This window comes from Gobio gobio (assembly GCF_949357685.1).
Source record: "Gobio gobio genome assembly, chromosome: 19".
NCBI lineage: Eukaryota > Metazoa > Chordata > Actinopteri > Cypriniformes > Gobionidae > Gobio > Gobio gobio.
The window spans coordinates 41,155,659-41,177,709 of record NC_137112.1 but is presented as its reverse complement, the minus strand read 5'-3'; the positions used below and the strand labels follow the sequence as shown (position 1 = coordinate 41,177,709).

Genomic DNA, 22,051 nt, shown 5'->3' with positions numbered 1-22,051 from the left:
AATTCCCTGCAGGGGGCATTGACTTGATGGATCAAAGCTACTTTGAATAAGCATAGATTTATCACTCCGCAGTCTTCGTTATGAGCAGTGCGTGGACTTGGAGTTTCACCAGCCCTCATGCTTCATCACCCAAAAATCGCAGTTAAAAAAAACAGAACAAAAAACAAGCCAGGATTTTCAGGATTTTCAACATGCCACAGCCCATAAGTTGAGTTCGCCTCAAGCTTATGGGCTGTGGGGTCAATCTCATGTCAAAATATCAGATACATTTTTTCGCTTCCCAACTTCATACTTCGAAGTTATTATGATTTAGCCATTCTGTACCATTTTTAAAGTGCCCCTATATCAAATATTACCTTTCATGCATTGTGTAATAGAGCTATTTGGGAATGTAAACGTTCTGTAAAGTTGTAAATTCGAAAGTGCACAATAAATAAAGTTCTCTCCAAAAGAAAGAATCGACTCTGGAGCGCCTAAACGAGTCATTTGTATTTCGAATCCCAATGCGGTATGGTTCTACGTCATTAGAAAATTCATTTGCATAATGCCCGCCTATGTTGTATGTTGTCCGCCCATGAACAAATTGACGTCATTTTACTGATGACTGCTCCTCAAATCTTGGAGTTCAATGCGTAATTTACAAAACGCTTGCTATTGAAAGATGGGTCAGTACCAAGCGGCAACCTCCCGCAGTTTTTCTTGAAGCCATACGGAAGTGACTTAAACTGCAATTAATCAACTGGCCACTAGGGACAGGGTCCAGAAGGGAGCAGAATCTCATTGAGCCCCATGTTAAAATGCCCAACGTTACAGCAGAAGAAGAAAAAACATGTTTACAGCCTGGTACAAATTGTGGTTTTGGTCTATACGGCTAGTTTTGCCCTTCATGACAACTGTGAGGGGGTGAATTTTTGTATAACTCATTTGTTTACATTATATAAAGCTTTAAAGTTCTGCATAATTAAGGGCGTGGCCACTATGAGTGACATGTGGATTGCTGTTTATCTGCTGTCTGTTAGTCATCGCGTCACCTCAGCTCCACCCATGTCCCGCCTCTTTGCCCATTTTCTATTATCCAGAAGTGACGCGCTGCCAAGATGGCAACGGCCAGCTCGTCCCTACTTTGCGCTTCAAAACGGCTCTTCAGAATCCTATGGCTGATGTCACGGACACTACGTCCATATTTTTTTACAGTCTATGGTCAGTACCCAGTTTATTTGGACCAGCTTACTCCTTAGAATCACCATCTGTACATAGAATAATTATTGATGTGTTTTTTTTTTGGTGTTCAAAATATTCAGTTTTGCGTTTTTATATTGTTCAAGTTTCCGGCTAATCGGCTAACTCTCGTTAATACTTTCCTACTGAAATAGTGCAACTCAGCTGCGGGCCACTATTACCTAATACTGTGTCTATTAATGCAGCTTTTCTATCGTTCTTACTACTTTGAGTAAAGATCAAGAATGGAGCAAGATTTGTTTTGCAAACTTTAATGTTACATCAGTCATTCACGTTAGTGCTCAGTTAACGTATGTGCTGTTATTGATACAGTTCCCGCATGTACACCACAATAAATGAGAAATATACACACACATGGGATTGTTGATGTACATACTCTTGTTAATGCTGATGGTGAGGAATTACAGTCGCAACATCTCATAATGTACCTCAATATAAGTAGCGTATCACTGAGAAACGTCCTGTTCAATTTGTCCTTGCGATGGAGGTCTGGGATGAATAACTAGTTCTTCCAAGGTTTCATCATCGGACTTGCGCTCGGATTGATGTGGTGAAATCGACGTCATCGTTACTCTCTTTACAGTGTGTACAATCGCTGAGTTTTAGGAAGCCTTCAGACGGAGCTGAAGTTCCGTTATGGTGATAGGCTTCTGAAAGGCGCTGTAGGCGGTAGACCAATCACAACAGACTGGTCCATCTGGCCAATCAGAGCAGAGTAGCTCATGGAAAGGTGGGATTTAGAGAGACTGATTCATCCGTCGAGTCGTTTGAGAATCATTGAAAAAATGTGGTGATGTGCAATGTATATTATGAGAAAATGAAACTGCATGTGAACCTGTTGTAGGAGACCTCCAAAAACAAAATTAGGAGCCTTTAAGATAGGGGCACTTTAACTATTTTAGCATTGAACAGGCAGAAGATTTCTGGTTCTCTGTTGTAGAACAGCTCTCTGTTATTTGTAGACCTTAATGCTTGTTTTTACTTATCTATGATTAATGCGTCCTACACCTGAAATATTGGTCTTCTGCTATTTTCTGCGTACCTTTTTTTAGCTTCACTATTTTCTCTAAGTCTCTACTCCCTGCAACAGCACTACTTTCACCCCAGTTATTAATTCTTGAGCTAAAAACAGCTTTGAGTTGAGAACAAAAACCTGGGCAGAGTCCTATTTTTTCCCTTTTTTTTTTAAAGTTTAAGGGTTATGAGTTTGTTCACATCTGTAAACCTAGGTATGATTCTAATTTTGGTATGACAATTCTTTGCTTAAATCTTTTTTCCACTGTCTTCTCTGTGTTGTAGGCACACTTTCTGGCAGTACCGCAAAGAGAATCCCAAGTCCCGTGTAGGTGACCCTCCACCAGACGGTCTGCCCGGCTTCAACAGCGGCGTAATGCTTCTGAACCTCAATGCCATCCGTCGCTCTACCTTATACAACCAGCTTCTGGAGCCCGAGCGGGTGGCCCGGCTCGCAGAGAAATACAACTTCCGGGGGCATCTAGGCGATCAGGATTTCTTCACCATGATCGGGATGGAGCACAGGGAACTCTTTTACCCACTTTCATGTGGCTGGAACCGACAGCTTTGCACTTGGTGGAGGGAACATGGGTATGGCGACGTCTTCCAGCTGTACTATCACTGCGATGGCCCGGTACACATCTACCACGGCAATTGCAACACTCCTATACCTGATGGTTGAGGGTCAAAGTGGGTCTTTGAATGCTACATTTTTAATTAAACTCGACGAGTTTTGTTTGCACATCTTGAACAAACTTTAAATCAAGTGGACCGAGGCAGAAGTGACTCGTTAGAGGTTCTAATAGTGTAGCATTCCCATGCCTACCACATTTACAATATATACTCCAGCCATTACCACATTATTCAGTCATTTAACACCCTTGAGGCTGTGCCTTTCCAAAGTTGCTGAAAGAAATAGTTATTTTTCTCTTTTTAAATTATTCAGGACAGCTATGATTCACTCTCAGTAGTTTCCTCATGCAGGTGTCTCATCAAAAGGCTCTTAGACAGCAGGTTGGGAAGGAGCCAATCAAAGCGCTCTTTTCCTTACCTCGATGCCACTCTGTATTGTTTACAGGTGCAATTGCACTCTTGCGGTCTCAATGAGGTACCACTTATCCCCGTAACGCACTTTGTACTGTTTCTAGTCTCTCCTAACTTTAATTCTGTGCAATGCATTCCCTCTTTATCCCACATTCTCCACTCCTTTTCTCAGTTTTTACGCAGAGAATGGTGAGAAAAGAGGGGAGAAAGGGTGTTGACCCACTTTCCTGAGATTTTTGAATGTGTGAGCACTGACGTTGGAAATCTGTTTTCTCTGTGATGTGCAACTGTATCGCCTTAGAAAAGCCAAGATACACTGCCCGGCCAAAAATAAATGAATTGCTGTTTGGATTTAACCCTCTGGTGCTCTTCGGTCATTTCTGACCGGAAAATGTTCTGTTTTGAAATTTAAAAAATCACTGCTTCATCGGAATGATATTAAACTTGGTGACTTTTCTAGCATTAGGTATGTAAACACACAAAATAATTGGGGTCATGATTCGAGCATGCTAATTGGTTGTAAAAAAAAAAAGTAGCGTTCATTGTCTTCGGTCATAAATGACCGACTATAGGAAATGAATGGGAAATCGGCAAAAATTCTCAGAATATTTGCGTGTACAATCTACAAATCGGCCACAATGCTGAAAAAAAGTACATGGCAGTAAAGGGGTGACACTCTAAAACATCAAGAGTGTGATATTGACACATCCACTCATACACACACACACACACACACACACACACACACACACACACACCTATGAAAAACTGAACCTATGAACCACATTTGGAATTTTTAAAAATCACAGCTTCATCTGAATATGAAACTTTGTGATTTTTCTAGCATTAGGTATGTAAACACACAAAAAAATTGAGGGCATGATTCGAGCATGCTAAGTGGTCATAAAAAAAATACTCCAACTTGTGCTCTTCGGTCAAAAATGACACCATAGGAAATGAATGGGAAATCTGCAAAAATTCAAATTCTATATTTCTAACAAACAAAAAAATATCTTAAACTTTATAAAAAATAGTCTTTGAGATTTTTCAAATATATATTCAAATCCATCAACAAACAAAAAAAATCATTAAATGTGTTCAAAACAGAACTAGGGAATTCTCAAGCCTCTCCATAGAGACCTCTAGTGATTACACCCATGGTTGCATGATTTCTTAAAGGGGTGGTAAACCACGATTTCACTATTCTAACTTTAGCTAACGTGTAATGTTGCTGCTTGAGCATAAACAACATCTGCAAAGTTACAACGTTCAAAGTTTAAAGCAAAGGGAGATATTTGCTTTTAAAGAAATCAGTTTCTAAGAACTACAGCAAACGGCCAGTAGGCGACTACACACATTCCTCCAGGGTTGGTGACATCAACAGGCTCAATATTTACATAAACCCCTCCTCCGAGAAGATTAAGTAAGGGGCGGTGAGGCCATTTTGTATCGCGGCGCTGTTGTGGTATAGTAGGCTGGAGTGTTGTTGCCGCGATGCCGAGGAAACGCTGTTATTTTCATCCGGATTGCGGTACTTGCTCTGTTCAGCCTTCCTTGGGACGGGGGTGCGTTGCAGAGCGTTTAACATAAAACATGTTATATGCACGTGTGTTTGAGTCAGCGGGGAATCAGGCGCGCGCAGGGCTCCCTGCAGCACATCTAACAGAGGAAAACATCCACCGTCTTCGCGATTTCAATGCCAGATTTGCACAACGTCAGCTGCGTGAAAAAAACACTGCCGGTGCGTGGATGCACGACGCGCGCGCTGCACATTTCACGGAGGACAACACAAACTTCCACAAACTTCGCGAGTTCAATACAGGATATGCACAACGGCTTGTCCTGAAAGCTGGATTTACAAACAGAAGCTGTTCACGGGCCACAACCTGTAAGTCTGATTTATTTTTCATCGATGTGTTTTCCTGTAATAGGTTGTAGCAAGGAAGTAAACAGATGACAACGCTGTTCTGCAAACCAGTCTGTTAAATGCTCATTCATACTTAACGTTATCCGACGAACACCTAACGTTACAAAAACTAACGTTAAAATCTCAACAGCGAACCTGACATTAGTGTAAATGATTCTTTGATTAGAGCTTTTATGTATTGTTTATCTACAGGCATGCTAAACATGGTTCGGTGTGTGATTTGGCTAACTTACTAGTTAAAGCCAGTGCTTAGTGTTTGTTTTGGGTTAGTTCTTGCGACAGATATTTGGCTATAATCGTTCTAAAAATACAAAAGTTAAAGTGCCATTCAGTAGCGATCACTATAGATCCGCAGTCTTTACTCTTGAGGACTGAACAGGTTCTGCTCGATCATCTTCACTAAAATGTTCTGGGTCTGATTCGGGCTCAGATTGGTGTGGTTTTATTGACGCCATCGTTTCAAATACTGACCAAAGCACAGCCTCCGGTAAGGGGCGTGACGTTTCCGACATACGTGCACTAGGCGTTTAGCGAATCACAACACACTGGGCCAGCTAACCAATCTGAGCCCATCGCGTATTTTTGAGGGACTGGCTTCATACAACCCGGAAAGCATCAGACCGTTTTACAAGGAGGGACAGAGCAGTGTAGAATAAAGGTCAAATATATGAAAAATAAGGCAATTTTTTTTAAAACGAAGCATGAACACATGTTACAGTGCACCCCACAAACACAGTCAAGCCTTCAAAAGAATGTGTTTTACCACCCCTTTAAATAATTCCAAAAGAGGGCGCTAATCTGCCTTCAAAAAAAATATTTTGAAGGCCTAGTCTCTATTTTAACCTGAAATACTGAAATACTTAGGCAAATGATTGGATCATTATTGCTTTGATTATTGTGTTTCTAGCATATTATATGTTTGGCAACAGTTTTTCTAACCCTAACTGATGGAGTTTGTAGCTTTTCATTTTTTAAACAACCATGTAGGAAGACACATCATGGCCATATTCCAGGAGTCTAAACCTTAAATTCATTGAAAGTATTTGTGATGTGCTTGCATTGTCAACATAAGATCTTAACCAAAAATGTATGCACCTCCTTGATGAAAAAAAAAATCACAACATTTATTGCCATCAAAAGGTGCATCCATTTTTGGTCAAGCCCTCTGTAAAGTCCACTCCAGCAAATCCCAAAGACTTTCAATGAATTTAAGGTGCCAATTCATGTGTGAAAATGATCCTTCATGCTCCTCTCTACCATTCTTTCATAGTTTGAGCCTGATGAATCTTGACATTGTCCCAGGATGGCCATGATGTGTCTTCCTACATGGTTGTTTAAGAAATGAAAAGCTACACAATCCATCAATTAGGGCTAGAAGAACTATTGGCAAACATATAACATGCTATAAGAATCACTGCGATAATGATCCAATCATTGGCTCTTAACCATTTGCCAATTTGAATCCAAACAGCGACTTTTTTTTGGGCAGGGCAGTGTAGCATCTAGAACATCTGATCGGTGGTCTCTTCAGGAAAACATTCTTGCCGAGGTGCTCTAATCTGCCTGAGAAATGTGGAAGTGGGATTTGCTGGAGTATTCCAAAGGGAGCAGCCTCTGCCCTGAGGGAGATATACGCTAGATTTAGAGGACAGAGCACTAGCTGTTGTGGTTGGCAGGCATTTATTGAGCGATGTTGCTGTTGGCGAAATTCTGCACAGGATTGTGTGGAATCCGTGTGATAATCTCTGCAAAGTCAAATCAACAGGAGAGAAAGAACTTCGTAATGAGTCCTCTCATCTGTTGCCAGGCAGCCATGCGATCCCACTTCAAGCTCTTCTGTGTTAATAGTGGAATATTGTGAAGTTAAGGACTGCATGTTTTGGGATTTTCAATTAATTAGTTTTTTGTTATGGTGGGAGTGCGGTCATGTTTTGTCTAGCCGTTTCCGTTATAGAGACCTACTTTTTCCTGATCAAGTTAAAAGCTAAATGTTTAACCAATTAACCTTTAATCTGCTGGTCTCGGCAAAGTTTCCAGTCATATGAAGTATTCACCCCCCCCCCCCCCCCCCCTGTCCCCTGTCCCCTGTTTTCTTTCTTTTGTGTTACATTGGGTCCCATTCCCACGGAGCCCCTAAAGGGACGTGGTGAACGGAAAAAAAATTTGAGATGGAGGAGAAATGAGTGTTTGTCAATGCTTTTGCTTTCTCTCGCAAATGTTTTGCATTCCCTCGCAAAGCGCTCAAAAGGTTTTGCGATTGAACGCAACGTTTCTCGGGGGAACACAGCGGTTTTGGGAGCAAACGCAGTTTCTCGGGGGAACACACAACATATGCGAGAGAACGCAAAAGCATTGAATTATTATTTTGATAATAATAATTATCCACAACCATGTCTCTAAGGGCTCTGTACATTCATAAAAGATGAGCAGAGCATATTTCTGTGCAGTGTTGGGTAAGTTGCTCTAAAAAAGTAATTAATTACTAGTTACTAATTACATCTTCGGTAGTGTGATTAGATTACTGTACAAATTTCTCTCTCCAATTTAATTACTTATTACTAAATACTTTCTAAATCCTACATCAACCTTGACTATTTAAGTGATTCAAAGATAGACATGAAACGGCTCTTAATTCATTCAAATAAATAATATAAAACAACAAATTATTATTATTAACTGACCCAAGTATTACAAATGTGAGAAGGACACATAAAAACATGCAGACTTTACATTTTTATGTTAATTCCACTGTTATATTAATATTATATATAATTGTTCTACAGTCTATCTATACACTGTATTTAGTTAAATTACATCAGAAGTAACTGTAATTAAATTACAGAAAAAATCCCTTACTTTACTTTTTAAATTACAGTAACTAATTACTTATAGTTACACCCAACACTGTTTCTGTGTAAATCTTATTTTGTACATTTATAGTTAAAAGGTTTGGGGTCTGAAAGATTTGTTTTTTGAAAGAAGTCTCTTATGATCACTCCATTTATATGACCAAAATACAGTAAAAACAGTACATTTGTAAAATGATTACAATTTGAAAACTCTTTTAATATATTTTAAAATGTAATTTATTCCTGTGAATTTTGAGCAGCATAACTCCAGTCTTCAGTGTCACATGATCCTTCAGAAATCATTCTAATATGCTGATTGGCTGCTCAAGAATCCTGTCTTATTATTATCAATGTTTAAAACAGTTGTTGCTGCTTAATATCTTTTGTGGAATTTTTTTTTTATTCAGGATTCTTTGATTAACAGAGAGTTCAAAAGAACAGCATTTATTTGAAATGGAAATCTTTTGTAACATTATAAATGTATTTTACTGACACTTTTGATCAATTTAATGCATCCTTGCTTGGATAAAATGCATTTCTTAAAAGAAGTAAAAATAAATCTTACTGACCCAAAAATTTTGAACGGTTGAGTAAATCACAATTTGTTTTATAAACAATTTACACAGAAATGGTTTACATTTGTATCATGCATATGTTGTGTGTTTGTGTGTGTTTATCTTGTTTTTTGTGAACAAATCTTTTTTCAAAGGAACCACTCAGGGAAGATTGTATGAGGAAAATGTAATATAACTTCCACTAGACTTTTAAAGAACAGGTTATTTTCTATATATAACCACCTGTTTTTCCTTCAATTCTGAGTACTGAATGTAAAACACTCACTTGTTGTGTAATGTATGTCATAGAAATTGAATGTAGCTAATGAACAAAATTCTAGAAGTGAAGGAGCACCAAATTTGTAATATATCTAATATATCGTTCTCTCGCTTCAAATGTATTGTTGGTCAGAATAAAATGTCCTAAATTTCTTTTACATTTTTCTTCCTTTATGCATTAGAAATGAGCTATATCAGTTTGACTTTGAAGTGGAGCTCTCACAATCGTTAGATCACTCTCTAGTTGAATATCCAGGATGGGTTTCGGTTATTCGATCAAGAAAGCATCCTTGTGTGTCGTGCGGAGGCCTGTGTCCTTTATCCCAGTTTCAACTTGTTCCAATTTTCACAGCATTGTCTGAGTTGGCAGTGATTTGCAGCATGTGTGTCGAGGAAATCAAAGCGGCGATGTGACCTAAATTCTGTCACCTAACAACACAATCATTAATATTTTCATCCTGTTCGTCAGCTGCTTCTGAGAATCTTCTTTAGTCCTCATGTTGTTTTTTGGAAACCTGTACATGTTCTGGTTTCAATCCCTTCTTTGTATTGAATCTTTTGTTAACTGTTAGGTATGCATCATGATATTGTTGTCTTATCCCTAGTAGTGACAACTAGATTTTTAACAACTTTCCTGATTTTTGCTAATGTGTTTGAAACGCTTTCTAGATGTCTGCTTTAGGGTGTGTTCACACTTGTAGTTTGGTTCGCTTGGCTCGTTTGGTCCGGATGAAAACAACAACATTTAGTCACCAGTTCACATTGGTATTTGATCTTAATACTGAACCTAAAGAAACTGAACCTAAAGACATAGGGATACCAGAGATGGAAACTCGAGTCTGCGACTTGGACTCGAGTCGCACTTAAGTCGAAAAAAAAAAAATGTCTTGCGACTTGACTTGGACTCAAATTAGCAAGAAATAGTAACAAGTAAAAAAGTTATCTGTTTTGATAGTTTAATACACTATTAATTATAACAACTAGCTGAAAAAAAAATGCTAAAAATAGAACAAAGACATGACTTGGACCCTAAAGATTTGAGACTTGACTTGGACCTCAAAGACTTGAGACTTGACTTGACTTGGACCACATGGACTTGTGAACATGTCTGATTGGTCAGTTTTTTTTCGGGGGGTGGGGGGGGGGGGGGTATCAAGATGCATGTTGACTAAATTCGAGCATTAAATTAAATTCAATTCAAATGTATTTGTATAGCGCTTTTCAAGATACATATCGGGCCCTATCTTGCACCCAGCGCAATTGACTTTGTACACCGACGCATGTGTCATTCCTATTTTGCACCCGCGCAAAGCGCGCTTTTCCCTCCACAGAAGCACGTCGCTAAACTAGTGAATGAACTTGCGCTCCCTGGGCGGTTCAGCGCAAAAAAGGAGGCGTGTTCCGGCGCAAACAATCCCTGGTGCTATTTTGCTGTTCCATTAAACAATTGCGCCACTGACCAGAAAAAACCTAGTCTAAAGTCAGTGGCGCGTTGCGCGTTGTTCATTATGCTATTTTAAGGGCGCATGCTTGACCATAATGTATAGCGTGCACAACGCGCATACACTTTGCTCATGTAATCTACACAGATGCAACAGTTATTTTTGCAAATCATAAATTGTTACTCTAAAAAATATTAACACATGAGATGACGGAAATCATTGTGGTGTGCCACGAAGATGTGAAAAAATAGGCATAAATCTAGCTTACAAATTATTCAGGCTAATTGTAGTCTAATAATTAAGGAGACCTGTTTGCCCAATAGTGGCAACTTCTGGCAAGACATATATGTATATAAGGACATCTAACAAATTGGTTTGTCCGTCAAGAACCAGGAAAAAAAATCGGTGAGGGTGGACGCAGCGATGTCCTCTGCTGGCGTCAGGTCCTGAGTAGAGGCAGATCCACCTCCCGTTTCACGGCGTGCCCGATTGATGCTGGCAAGCTTGGACTTTCCCCGTCTTCTGATGTCATTGTAGCGCTTGCGGCACTGGTGCGACGTCCTGGGGATGCCAGCTGATGAAACAATTGTGGCTATTTCCTCCCACGCCTGTTTAACCGACGCTATTTTGGGTGGGTTTCTCCCATCCCCATACAACACAACTTCTCTGTCTTTCACTGCTCTTACAAGAACATCAGTCTCCTCGGCTGTGAACCGCTCCTGGCGCGCGCCTGGTAAATACACCATAATAATAGCAATCCATAATGGAACTTGCGCACCTGCTTTTACAGGGAATGTTGGATGATGCTCTGATTGGTTTATTCACGTTACGCCCAAACCACACCTATGAATAATGAAGCTACTTCAGACCAACCCATTTTAGATTTGCGCCGGGCGCAAGAGCCATTTATCCCGCCGGGAAAATAGCAACAGCGCCGAGACCCGCCCACAAAGTTACTTGCGCTTCGCGCTTTGACACTTGCGTTTCAGATCGTTAAAATAGGGCCCATCGTTTCAAAGCAGCTTCACAGAAAATGCATCTACATTACAATTTATGCTTGTAAAATTGCTTGTTTGTTTTCCTCGTCTCTCTCTCGCTCTGACTGCGCGCGCCTCGTCCGTTTGGGGAGGTGTTTATACTCAACGTGCAGACTGGTTGCCGGCGTGATGAGATGCCATGCTCGGCCAGATTCGCCTGAAACTCGAACTTCTTCGCCGCGCGCAAAGGACATAGGTACAAATTTTGACGTGCACACCGCCAAGCGAAATGGGGTCTCGCGCACTCAACGTGCACTACCGCCCGCTCCGCGTTGACGTCATTTTTACCGTGCGCACCCTCGCGCTCCTACAGACGCGTCGAGTTTAAACAAGGCTTAAAGCTACACTGAAGTTGGCAGTTTGATAAATGCAAGTTCATTTTTCAGCTTAATCTTTGTGCTAAAAAGGCACATAAGTTCCTGTAGAGATAGCAATACATATTCTCCTTTTTTTGCCAAATAAATGAAAAGCATGTCATCAATGTCTTCTCTCTTGCTGTATCAAAATCTCACCTAGCTTTCCTCAGAGATGGTCCCAATAATGTGCTTAAAGTCATGTCAAATTCAGTTTGTGCATGATTACATGATATAACAATTTTTTTTAAATACTGTATCCTAAATTGTGGATAATTAAGCTAAATATCATATGCTAAAGTACGTTTCTGGAGTGTTAACGATTAAAAGAAAAAAACAACAAGAACCATACAGAACCGAAAACCGTGAGCCTAAAACCATGATACGAACCGTGGGTTTTGTGAACCGTGCCACCCCTAATTTGCACCTAAAACACAATCATCCGTTGCAGTTTTCATCCATTTTATTTATTGTTTTTGGTATTTATTCAAGTTCATTTGTTGTTAACAGACAGAGAGTCCATTGCTTTTATTGTTTTTGGTTGTCTTGTTCATTTATTGTGGATATTTAAAATGTTTTCCATTTTCAGTGTTAAATAGTCTTTAGAAATAAAAGTGTATTGATCTTTGAAAAGGTGTACCTGCATTATTATGCCATTATCATTATTTTAGATGAAAATGGTCTCAGAACGACAATATTATCGTTTATCGCAATAATTTCTTGGCCAATTTATCGTCCAGCAAAATTAGTTTTTCGTGACACAGGCCTATCATCACGTTTTTTTCTGTTGTCCAATCAAATGAATGGAGAGGCGGGCCTTCCGTTGTGGTGACCGTTACCTTGATGAGACTGACAGGACAGCTGAGTCGGGGGTTACTTAGCAACTTGGAAAAAAAAACGCAGCGCACTGCTATTTTCTATATTGAAAAACGTCGACCAATAAAAGGCAGTGCAGTGCGCCTCGAGTTTTCGAACCTGAAAAACGCGTTTTGTGTGAGTCCTGCTGTAGTAGTTGCTGTTCAATTTCTTCCTCCGGACCAGATTCTGGATCATATATGTGTGGTTGAATCTGATTGATAGTTTAGGATAATGTTTTAATTCCCACGTTTAAGGATGTCACAGCTTTCAAACGCTCTCAACGCTGCGCGCGCTCTTGGCTAATTAGCTCTGCCCACATGACACGCCTCCATCTGCTCTGTTTTTTTTTTCCGGAAAGACTCGGTACACCGTATCTTTTATCTTTTATAAATATGATAAAACTAAAGATATGAAGGAGATACGAAGGATGCAATACTATATAGGTACTCAAGATTTACACGAGATTGACTGAAACCGAGTGTTTCACCCACCTTACATTCTATGTTAGCATCGAACTGTTATTTTAAATTATAATAATATTACTGTTTTACGGTATTTTTGATCAAATATATTTGAGCATAAACGACTTTAGAAATGTTTTCTCCAAACATTTCTATGGTAGTGTAATCTTCAGCAAATCTCAAAATGATAATCCATTTTTCATGGTGTTCGGTTTTTTTGTGAAAAAAAAAATTAATTTAGACACTTTAGCCATTTGTTGGTTATCATCTACTGTATAACATGACTAATTATCAGCTTATCTGTATTAGCAGATTTTTATTATCAGTGCACTCCTTATTCAGCTTTTATTAAAATGTAATTACGTCCATTCACTTTGACACTGCAAATCGCTGTCGGTTTGAATGCTCAATTCGTGAGTTGTTCACATCCTAAAGCTTAGCAATAGTCATAGTGATACTTGCTTTAGTTCAATGTCAATTCAATGTCATTAATGGACCCTGATTTCAAACTCATATATTGGCAGGGGCACATCTCCGAGACGTAGATCCACTCATCCGCTGTAACTCCGTAAGATGAATCACGTCACACATGACATTTGTGAAGCCTGTGAAGGGGGGATGACGTGAACGGAGTCCTCCTTTCAGTCGGATTAAATTGGTTTTTTTTGTCCATCGTCTCCTCAGGCCCTCTGTTGTCACAAAGGTGCAGGTTATTTGGGCTTTGCTCACACTCGGAAAACTACAGGTGAGGGGCAGCACTGACCTACATTATTGTAGCACACTAACCTATTTTCCACTCTTAAGATTCTATTCTGATATTTTTAGTTATATGTTTATTGTCATGAAAGCACCAGGTGCATCCGTTGTTTGTTTGTCCTATAAATCTGAAAATAAGTTATATAAAATAAAATTCTGTAAAATATCAACATTTCGTTCCAAAGACAATACATTCATTTCCATACGCATTCTGTGCATATTTTAAATGTACACCTTAAAGGGATAGTTAGTTAGATGACAAAAATGATCCGTCATCATGTGCTCAATATTCTTGCCCTCATGTCATTCCAAACATATCACTTCCTTTCTTCCGTGGAACACAAAAGATTTTTTTTGTCCATACAATGAAAGTCAGAAAGAAAGAAAGATTTGGAATGACGTGAGGGTGAGTAAAGATGACAGAATGTTCATTTTTGCGTGAAATATCCCTTTAAATGATCTTAATGTAATTGTCCTACAGATAAAGAGGCAGAACGTGCGATATTCCATTAACTTTAGTTCTTTTATTTGATAGGGACACATTCAGACTGGTGCTGTGACTCAGCTGAACATTGGCACCTTTGAAATTGAAATGTACCCAAATGAACATCATTTCGCATCTTTTTTTCCCTTCTCGGAGCTCTGTGTGTTGTCAGAAGTGCTGTGGCATAATAAGATTTCATCAGAGCTGTTCTCTTTGAGTTGCAGTGCTACCAAACTTCAAGGGGGAGGTAAGAAAAGACAGGATGCATCTCATTGGGAATTAGTTGACAAGTTTTTGAACAGAAAAGTGAAAGAAAATCACGGCAAATATCACAGAGATTTTTCTAGTATTTGTGTGCATCACTTGCACAGTGCTGTAAATGAGATATCAAATTGTGCCATTCTTCTTTTCTTTAAACAATTTCGCCTTGTGATGTTGACTGATTAATTTTGTTCAGACTTAGCAGGAATGTCATCAAGACAAATGTTTGCTTTTTTTTACCATATTTAGGGACCACAATGTCATCGACAACTTTAAAAAAATCCCGGGAAATTTGTTTGCAAGCACCACTTGCATTTTCAAAAATAAAAAGTTAGAATCTAATTTATAATGGAGTGATGCTTGTGTCTCATGTATGTTTCAGCTGTTTCGGTTCAAGTTTCGGGAAGTATTGCCTTTCAGATGTATCGTACGTGATTTCTGCAGACATCGGGCGAACTCTCAGAGAATGTAACAGTGCTTTTTTAGGGAAGTCAGTTAGCCATGTGAAATGTAAGTGATGGATGTCATTGGATTTCTGCCAGATGAAATGAAAGCCGTGCATTGTGCCTGAAATTGAGTTTCAGAAATGTTGGTCCAGGATAATGAGGTTAAATTACCCAGGTGCGATATGCTTCCTTGAACTTTATGCCTAGCCAATGATGGAAGTCGTATTCTGTGCCATCTTTAGACAAAGCCATGGTGCATCCATAGACTGTAAAAAAAAATACAGACGTAGTGTCCGTGACATCACCCATAGGTTTCTGAAGAGAATTTTTGAAGCCTCAAAGTCGGCTGTTGCCATCTTGGCAGTGTGTAACGGCGCGTCGTTCCAGGATAACTGAAAATAGGCTAACAGACAGCAGACAAAAGACAATCCATCTGTCACTCAACTGGCCACGCCCTTAATTATGCAGAAATTGAAGGCTTTATATAATGTAAACGAATGAGTTATGAAAAAATTCACCCCCCTCACAATTGTCATGAATGGCAAAATTTGCCGTATAGACCAAAACCACAATTTATACCAGGCTGTAAACATGTTTTGTTTTCTGCTGTAAAGTTTATAAAGCATTTTAACATGGGGCTCAATGAGATTCTGCTCCCTTTTGAAACCCGTCTCTAGCAGCCAGTTGATAAATTGCAATTTAAAGGGATAGTTCACCCAAAAATGAAAATTAGCCCATGATTTACTCACACTCAAGTCATCCGAGGTGTATATGACATTCTTCTTTCAGACAATTAAAATTTAAATATAACTGAGTTATATTAAAAATGTTCAGGCTAATCCAAGCATTATAATAGCAGTAATAGTTGCTCTGTTTTTGAAGTCCATAAAAAATGCATCTGTCCATCAAATAACGTGCTCCACACGGCTCCGGGGGGCTAATAAAGGCCTTCTGAAGCGAATCGATGCGTTTGTATAAGAAAAATATCCATATTTAAAAATGATTTTCTTTTTTTTTTCTATGGCTCTGCATCAGCCGTCCCCGCGCCATCACTTCTGGCGAATAAGGTCAAAATACATGCAAAATACCGGCGCGATCATATACATAGATTCCTCGTTAGTGCCTGCGCGGATCGGTCAAATGAGGCGATCGCGGCAGTATTTGGACCTTATTCGCTGGAAGTTATGGCGCTGGGAAAACTAGATGTCATTCGTCTGATAAGAGGTTAAAAAAAATAACAAATACTGTTCAGTTTCTCGAAGAAACCGATCGTTTCGTGTCTTAAGTCATCAATGTGTTGCCACGAGCCGCATGGTTTAACAAGGATTCGTTTGTCTATGTGTTTTTACTCTCATTGCTCTCATACTCTAAAATATCCCCATTGACATGCATTATACGACTATCACACTTAAAAAGTTAAAAAGTTAAAGTTAAAAATCTTAATTTGTGTTCTACTGAAGAAACAAAGACATTTCTCTTTGATGCCCTGGGGGTAAGCAGATAAACATAAGAATCGTTTTTGGGTGAACTATCACTTTAAGTTACTTCCGTATTGGCTTCAAGAGAAACTGGGGGAGGTTGCCACTTGGCTGCATCCCAATTTGCCTACTTGTACTTCGTCCTAAAATTATGTACTCCTTTTTGTGAAGAAAAAGTAAATACTTTTGAGTGTGTAGCAAAAACTACAGATACTACTTCGTCATCTTTAACAGACAGCTCTGCCGCTTAGTTGCGTGCATCCTGTCACCGTTTAAACTGCCCTGTCAATCATCTTGTTACAGTCAAAACCATCCACATTCAATTTAATTTAATTGCCTACCGTATCGGAGAGAATTGTAGCAGCGCATTGATCGGTCATATGGAGACTCCCCTCATGTGTTTGCAATTTCAATATAATGATGTGTTTAAAAGTGAATGGCCAATGCTGCTGCTGGTGAAATATAAAGTGGATAACATTGAATAGATACTGATAATTATTCACTCAAACCCCTTTATCTAAACCTCTCTACTTAACCGCCGGACTCGCACATCCGCCATGTTTGCCTTTTTAAAAAAAAATTTTAATCCGCGTTTGTAGTTCTAATCGAATCCTCGTCCAACTCGCAATGGTTTGTGGGTAATATCAGCTGTTAAAGTGCGCCTCAATCTGCACTTCGAATTCTATAGTAGTCCGAAATAGTAGACCATTCGGGTATCTTTGGAATACTCATTGCAACATACTATGATTTGGGACATACAAATTCTATTTTCTAATACTATTTAGGATGGATAGTATGCGAATTGGAATGCACCTGCAGATTTTTCTCACTGTTGGCACTCATTTAAATATGATGGATATAATAGATTATGTTAAAGTTAACATGATGTCTGCAACCTATTTTAATAGCATAATGTGACCATCTGGAATTGATTAAGTTGTGAAAAGTGGGCATTGCCAGAATGGATCCTGATGATTTAAGAGGAGATTTAAAAAAAAAATAAGTGGACATTTTTTGGGACACCAAGCAATGATACATTATAATGTTATATACAATTTATATTTCAAATAAATGTTGAACTTTCTATTCATCAAAGAATCCCGAAAATCCAGAACAACTATTTTCAACATTGATAAATAATATTAAGATATGTTTCTTGAGCATATTAGAATGATTTCTGAAGAATCACTGAAGACTGGAGTAATGGCTGCTAAAAATTCTGTCTGCTTTGCCATTATATGAATATATTAATACAGGGACGTCGTTAGGTCTATTTTAGGGGAGCTGAAGCTACCCCAAAATGTTCCTAAGCCCCCCTAAATGATAATAAAAACAACAATAACAATTTGATTTATCAATAACCGTATCCTCATTCATATTTAGACGCAACAAATTATATATATCCAGCTACAAAAAAATAGCCGAAAAGTCGGAAGTTGGACAGCAGTACAAAGAGTCGTTGTGCTATCAAGATGATGCACCTTCTTGTTGCGTTGGTGTGAACTGTGGCAGCTTTCAGAGCGTTGCAGACCGGAGCGCTACTGCAAGTAATGGAGGATTCATCTCGTCTCGTCGTTACCAAGGTTATAATCGTTAACGAAAACGAACGTGGGTTGTCGTTAACTGAAATAACAATAAAAATGAGGCATTACGAAAAAACAATAACTAACCAAAACTGTAATGTGTGTTTGGCAAAACTAACTAAAATAAAATGATAGATTAAATATCCTTAGTTTTCGTCTTTATCAATGTCTTTCATAGAGCAAATAACGTTCAGCTGCATTTCCTTTCCCTGTGTCTCTCACTCACGCTCTCTCTCACACACGCTCTCTCACACACACACACACACACACACACCCTCCGTGCACACCGCGTCTCCATGAGAACGAGTGTTTGATGTTGAAAGCAAGTTCTCGAAAGGTTGGTATCTCGTGAACACCTTTACATACTCACACATTAAAAAGTGGTATAAAATATTTTTATTTCAGAATATAATTTTGTCAGTGTGTTAATGTCGACCCGAGAAGCGATTGCTACTTTAGAAAGTTAACTAGTCGCAAGTTTGAGGTAAAATGCACTTGGGTTGTCGATGTCAAAACACTATAAACTGTGATTCAAATATTAAATAATGTTATGTCATTAGGCTATTAAATAGGGTCAATTTAGTATAGGGTGTGAATATTTTACAGTTGTGGTATTTGTATAGGTTTAGCATTTGTATTTCAGCTAAAAAATGGGTTGAATACATACGGTTCAGTGTAATTAAGTAGCATTCTGTGGACAACCTATCTTATATAGAGAGGAATTAGATATAGTTTGCTACTACTTTATCATATTTACATGAGCAGACAGATAGCATTGAAGTCATTGCTTATAGTAACTCATCAGGAGCAAAGTCTGGCCTAAGTAAATTCCCCCATGCAGATTTGATGTGTCTAAAAGCTAATATTACAGTAACTTTTCTTTAACAGAGTAGAAATGGAAGCAGAGGTTATGTCTGTCACGTTTTACTTGTTAATATCTTGGTTTCTTGACTGGTTGTTGACATAAGTGTAGCTCTAGATGTGAGTGCAAAGATTTTGAAAACGCAAGTTACAAATACCCTGGGGGCTAAGCCCCCCCTGTCTTCCAGTCCTAGTGACGTCCCTGTATTAATATACATTAAAATAGAAAACAGTTATTTTTGATCAAATAAATGCAGCCTTGGTGAGCATTAAAGACTTATTTCCATAACATTAAACATTACTGACCCCAAACTTTTGAATGGTGGGGGGGTGGGGGTTGAGTTATCAATAGTCTGCTGTTCTCACACATGTGCGTTTAGCTTGTTGAGTCACCGCACACCATAATGACTGAACGCTGACAGTCTGTTGCCATGTCAGTTTGTAGGAGGAAATGGGAACATGGTGAGAGAAGTATCACGTCTGTACTCGTATATACCCTCAGATAGATCTCAACCCTCACTGTGACCGTTTAGCATTTAAAGGGTATTAGAATGTTCTTGATTTTCCCATATAAACGCAATATTTGAGGAAAAGATATCTCCGTTTCACTGGCCTTTAAAGGTCAGCAAATTAAGGTGTTTCTGTTATATAGGTTTCACTGGGCAATACTGCTGGAACACAGCTTTCTAAAAGCTTAATATGATGTGAGAAAAAACACCGCAATCTTCAAATAATTATCTAATATTGAACCGTAGGCTTGAGTGAAGAGTTATTGCCATATAAGATGAAATATTTATGAAATATCGATGTATGCAATCTCTGGCAGTTTTAATAGATTTTTCTGTTTTCTTTCTTTTCACTCTTTAACAAAGTGCTGTACAGCATAGTTTTCACCTTTTACGAGCAAATCTTTTCCTGATTTATGCCACATACTGATTGGTTTGAGATGACAGCAGTGTGATTATCGATTGATTCTGGGATTTTGTAGTTTTAGACAGTCTCTTTGAGCATTATACAGCTTATGTTTGTAAAGAAGACAAGCTAAGAAGCTAACAGATTGATGGACATGAAGCCTTACATGCAAAGTTTTACTTCTCTACTGTGACAGATTGAAACGGGATATCCAACTAAGCAATGTCTGTTTGAGATTTGTTTCTGTCTATTCGGACACGTGGTCACTATATAAAGTATATACACTAATGGGGTCTGTTAGATGTTGTTGTTTTGAAAGAAATCAATACTTTTATTTAGCAAGGACATATTAAATCAAAAGTGACAATATAATAATTCAATTCAAATAATTGCTGTTCTTTTGAACTTTCCATTCATCAAAGAATCACGAAAAAAAAATCAAAATAATTATTAAGCAGAGCAACTGTTTTCAACGTTGATAATAATAATAAATGTTTCTTGAGCAGCAAATCAGCATATTATAATGATTTTTGGTGGAGTAATGATGCTGGAAATTCAGCTTTTCCATCATAGGAATAATTACATTTTAAAATATAGCAAAATAGAAACAATATTTTAAATTGTAATTATATTTCTCAATATTTCTCTATTTACTGTATTTTATTTAAATAAGTGCAGCTTTGGTGAGCATAAGAGACCCCAAAATTTGGATCAGTTTAATATTTTAACAATTCTTTTTTTTATAATTGTTTGGAAACTGATGCATATTAAGTGCATCAAGCACTGCAGCAAGCACAACTGCTGCAAGCACAAATGATATCCATGATCTGTGTTTTCAATTTCTGGTGGCTGCTGCATGTTTTATTCCGATCTGATGAAGCAGGTACAGGCAGCGTTGATAATGGAGATGGTAAATGTTCCCTGTAGCAGATCTAGTCTTTAGTACAGTAAATGGGGCAAAGTCAGTTCTGAGTGCATGATGGGCTATAAGGACTGTATATTTTAAATTCACTCTGGTTACAATAGCCTAAAGTGGTTTGATATGTGTGTCAAGGTTTCCCAGATTCTCCCTGCAGGTTTTCCATATAAAGGGATAGTTCACCCAAAAATTAAAACTGTCATAATTTACTCACCCTCATGTCATTCCAAACCCGTAAGACTTCAATACATTCTGAGAGATGCTTCACAAAGCTCATAGAGAGATCATAAAAATAATCTATATGTTTAATGCAAATGCAGCACGTTTGAGCTTCTGCAAGAACCAATGAGGTTCATTCTCATGTTACGCAGCAGGTTTGAGCTTCCGCAAGAACCAATAGAGACAGAGCGTATTTAGGCCACGCCCACACACAATCCAACGCTCTCCATTGACTTTGCATTGCGTGAGGCTGCCTCATTGTCATTTCGGACTTATAACAAAAAACAGAACAATGTCTAAAAGCTGATATGTGACAAAGTGTACAGCAAACAAGCTAAAAAAACACAGAAATAAGTTTTTATAAGCTGTCGACCCAAAGAAACGAGAGTTTAAGGAGACAAAAGTGGATAAAGGCAGTAAACCGTGAAGCTTCAGCAGGAAGAATGGGTAAATTTTGGGATCCTGACACTCTGTCTCAGTATGTGTATGTGTGCAGTAAATATGTTGTCACTGTTAAGTCAAATATCCAAATGTCAGGTTTATATGTTATATTTCCTGTCTCTGATTACGTTCCCCTCTAGTGTGTGTACTTCTCAGTGTAATATAACGTGTCGCGCTCTGTCTCAATGGCCTGTATCCACTTTTTTGTCCTTAAACGCTGTTTTTTTGGGTCATTAGCTTATAAAAACTTCTGGGTTTTTGGTTGTGGGTTTTGTTTAGCTTGTTTGCTGTACACTTTGTCACATATCCGCTTTTAGACATTGTTCTGTTTTTTGTTAGAAGTCCGAAATGACATGGATGCAGCCTCCCGCAATGCAAAGTCAATGGAGAGCGTTCGATTGTTTTCCCCCCCGGTGGGCGTGGCCTTCAGATTATGACGCGTGTCGCTCTGTCTCTATGAGGTTCATTCTTGTGTTACGCAGCACGTTTGAGCTTCAGCAAGAACCAATGAGGTTCATTCTCATGTTACGCAGCAAGTTTGAGCTTCTGCAAGAACCAATGAGGTTCATTCTCGTGTTACGCAGCACGTTTGAGCTTCCGCAAGAATCAATGAGGTTCATTCTCATGTTACGCA

The 22,051-nt window shown here is 38.7% G+C and overlaps 2 protein-coding genes across 3 annotated transcripts in view; both read left to right on the top strand.

The window, feature by feature from the left end:
* Positions 1–4,293, top strand: part of xxylt1 (xyloside xylosyltransferase 1) — a 47,107-nt gene extending 42,814 nt beyond the window's left edge. Inside the window, exon 5 of one of the 2 annotated variants that reach the window (XM_079844874.1) lies at positions 2,539–4,293. In XM_079844874.1, the coding sequence (XP_079701000.1) occupies positions 2,539–2,935 (397 nt within the window). In that variant the 3' untranslated portion in view covers positions 2,936–4,293. The remainder of the gene's footprint in view (positions 1–2,538) is intronic. The other variant, XM_079844875.1, reaches the window with a different exon arrangement.
* Positions 1–22,051, top strand: part of mapkapk3 (MAPK activated protein kinase 3) — a 206,374-nt gene that overhangs the window by 151,834 nt on the left and 32,489 nt on the right. The window lies entirely within an intron of this gene.